We start from the raw sequence: 2917 nt of genomic DNA, 5'->3' as shown, positions 1-2917 counted from the left end.
ATGCATGGTAATTTTTGTTTTTCAAAAAAAGTAATTAGGATAAATTGTTCGCCTTTTTGAATACTATTTATAGCCACGCAGAGAATTTTTGAAAAAAAAAATTGTCTTAAAAATATTCAAAATGCGCTAAATTTTTGAATTTTTACACCGAATTCGTAAAAACCTGTTTTTTAGATTCAGGATGCCTCAAATCATAGACATTTGACATTAACTGGGGGGGGGGGGCAAATTTTACATAAATCTAATACCTTCCATGATGAGAATGTAAAAATGATTTAATTTGTCATGAATAAAATGAATCAAATTTAACATAGTCCAGCTTTGAATTCGTTCAACTTACAAAATTTTTGGCATTCAAAATTGGACTTGAAAGTTCTTACAATAATTTTTCAATTTTAAATTGATGTCTTCACAATTTAAAATTCTTTGAGTTTTTAAAACCTACAAGCCAAGGTCCTTCAGTTCTGCATTAAAAAAATGGTTTACTTGTGTCCCTTTAACGCCTGCACCATAAAAAAGATTCATTTTATATTTTTGTAATTTTTCTAATATTTAAGATAATTGAAAAATTCGAATTTTCAGTTTTATAAATTTTAAATCGTTGACTATTAAATCCTTCATTGACAGCATTCCAGCATGAAAATGAATAATTACGTTTAACGTTTAAAATGGGAAATACTTACTTTAAATCTGTAATTTCTGAAATAGTTCAAATTTTTTAGGTTTGAATTTCCATTTTAAACATAAATTTCTTTATTTGAAAATTTTAAGGTTCAAAATATATCATTAAAATATGGTGCAAAAATAATAGTCATATGTACGTTTTTAAGCTTTATTACGACATTTTTTGTTACTTTCGGACTCTAAAACAAGTATTTCGGACTAATTTTCAAATCTTTGCTAATAATGTGAGTTTGTAACAATTTCCTATTCATTTGAATCTTTGTTTCAATATTGCCATTTCTTACCTTTACAATTTGAACTTCGGGCTCCTGTATTGCTACCACTGCTTTCACTGTTGGGTACAACAGGTACCTTATCATGTTTATCGTCTTGGCAGAAATTCTTATGAGACTGCTTAATATCTGAGGAATCCCCACAGACGATAATTTTCTTATTTTGTTCTTTGAAGATTCTTTTGGAATAGTGGATTTCAACGAGGGAATTGGACTCACTGCTGTTTTGGCTCTGCCATTGAGGTTTTGTTTCGCCTCCATCGTTTTCTGATTTTTTCAAAACCGCCAGAGCTCGTTTATTCCCTCCGGCCGAATTCGTGACCATCCTTTTACATTATTTTCAAAATTTCTTGTACCGGACACAAGCTAGGAAAAAACGCATTCCGCTAGCCTCTTTGATACATCCCTCTCTAAAATACATAAAGCACTGCACAGTAAATTCCTCAAAAAAGAACTTTCGATAAAACGTTTTCAAAGCAAACGAAATTAAACAAAATCACTGGAAATTTTTCAGCAACTAACAGATCCGAAAATGTTTGCAATCAGATTTCATTTGCTCTATAACTTTTCTAAGGAAGAGTTATTTGACACTTGGCGCAACTTGCTTCAGCTTGTATGAAATTTTTAGGGAGAAAAGCTTATCGATGTATCGTTTTACTGTTTTAGTTCTAAAAAAAAAACAGGAATAAAAAATTAATTTTTCTATGAATCGAACAAGAATTGTTAAGCTTCCTCCATGCCTTTAATACAAATTTCGCGTTATAGTAAAAGTAGTGAAAAATTATACTATGTTCCTAAAAAACTCACCTTGGCACTGAGACAAATGTATTCAATATTAGCAAGTTAAATTTTTAAAAAAGCTATAAATGCATTGTTGCACCGATTATGTACAACAATTATTTAGTTTTCAAGGATCACGAGACAAGGCCTAGTACTAGAAAATTGTATACATACGAGATAAAAAAAGTTTTATTTTTAAAATAGAGTTGATGCTTTATTAAGGTGGTCCAAATTTATACCTTAAAAATTGGAATTCCGATTTTTGGTAACAGACCCCCTCCCCCGCAACTTATTTGTTTTCCGGAAAAAGAAATTCCATTTTTTTCAAACAGTTTAACATTAACCCGCGGCCGCGACCTTCTGTAACTGACGCATTAATTCTGATGGAAAAGACTCGGCTTTCGAAAAATCGAAAAAGGAAGTACTGTGAGCGTAATCTCAAAACATTTTTGTACGTTTTTTCAAACCCAGATTAGTTCTCACGAAACGCAATGTCGAGTTGGAAATTTGGGAAATTAAATAAGAAGCACTATAAAACGTTTGTCTGGTTTTAAATGTTTACGATTATAACAAGTTTTTTTTGTAACAATTTTTTTTTGCTTTTTTATAATTATAAAAATTTTGGACCAGGCAAACGTTTCTTAGTGTTTCTCCTAAATTTTTCACTCATATCGCGTTTCATGTGAACATAAGTTGAATTTACGCTCACATGGCCTTAAGGATTTTAATAATAAGGAACTTCAGGAATATAATCATAAGGGATTCTTAAAGAATATTCTAAGAATAATTCCACCCAATAAAATTACATTTCAACCCCTCATCCCCTTGTATTGTGCCTGGAAAATGCCTTAAAAAATTCAAAATAGGAACTTTATGTGAAATTTATGCTAAAGATGGTATTTTTGGAACTTTTTCAAACGTATTATTTTTATTCGATAAGCGATAAGTTTCAAAGTATTTTATATAACTAATTTTGAGTTGTTTAAAAAATGTGCTCACCTTTAAATCGTGACTAGTTACTATTTTTCCGGATAAATTATACAGTTGGTGAATTTCAAGAATTATAAATCTTTTTTAAGATATGTTATATTGAAAAAGGCTCAAATGAGTTTTTAAAAATATGTGATATCTCTAACGAGATATCACGTGCCTTTATTTCGTTGGTTACAGAGTAAAGTCAA

General features: G+C 30.2%; 1 protein-coding gene across 1 annotated transcript in view; it reads left to right on the top strand.

Moving 5' to 3' along the window:
* LOC117176568 (tubulin polyglutamylase TTLL13-like) overlaps positions 1 to 2917 on the top strand; it is a 59265-nt gene that overhangs the window by 19168 nt on the left and 37180 nt on the right. The window contains exon 5 of the mRNA XM_033366822.1: positions 1133 to 1199. Coding sequence (XP_033222713.1) covers positions 1133 to 1199 — 67 coding nt within the window. The remainder of the gene's footprint in view (positions 1 to 1132; positions 1200 to 2917) is intronic.

Source organism: Belonocnema kinseyi, chromosome 7 (genome assembly GCF_010883055.1).
Source record: "Belonocnema kinseyi isolate 2016_QV_RU_SX_M_011 chromosome 7, B_treatae_v1, whole genome shotgun sequence".
In the NCBI taxonomy this organism is placed as follows: domain Eukaryota; kingdom Metazoa; phylum Arthropoda; class Insecta; order Hymenoptera; family Cynipidae; genus Belonocnema; species Belonocnema kinseyi.
Note: the sequence above shows the minus strand (reverse complement) of the source record. Positions and strands in the feature narration are given on the sequence as shown.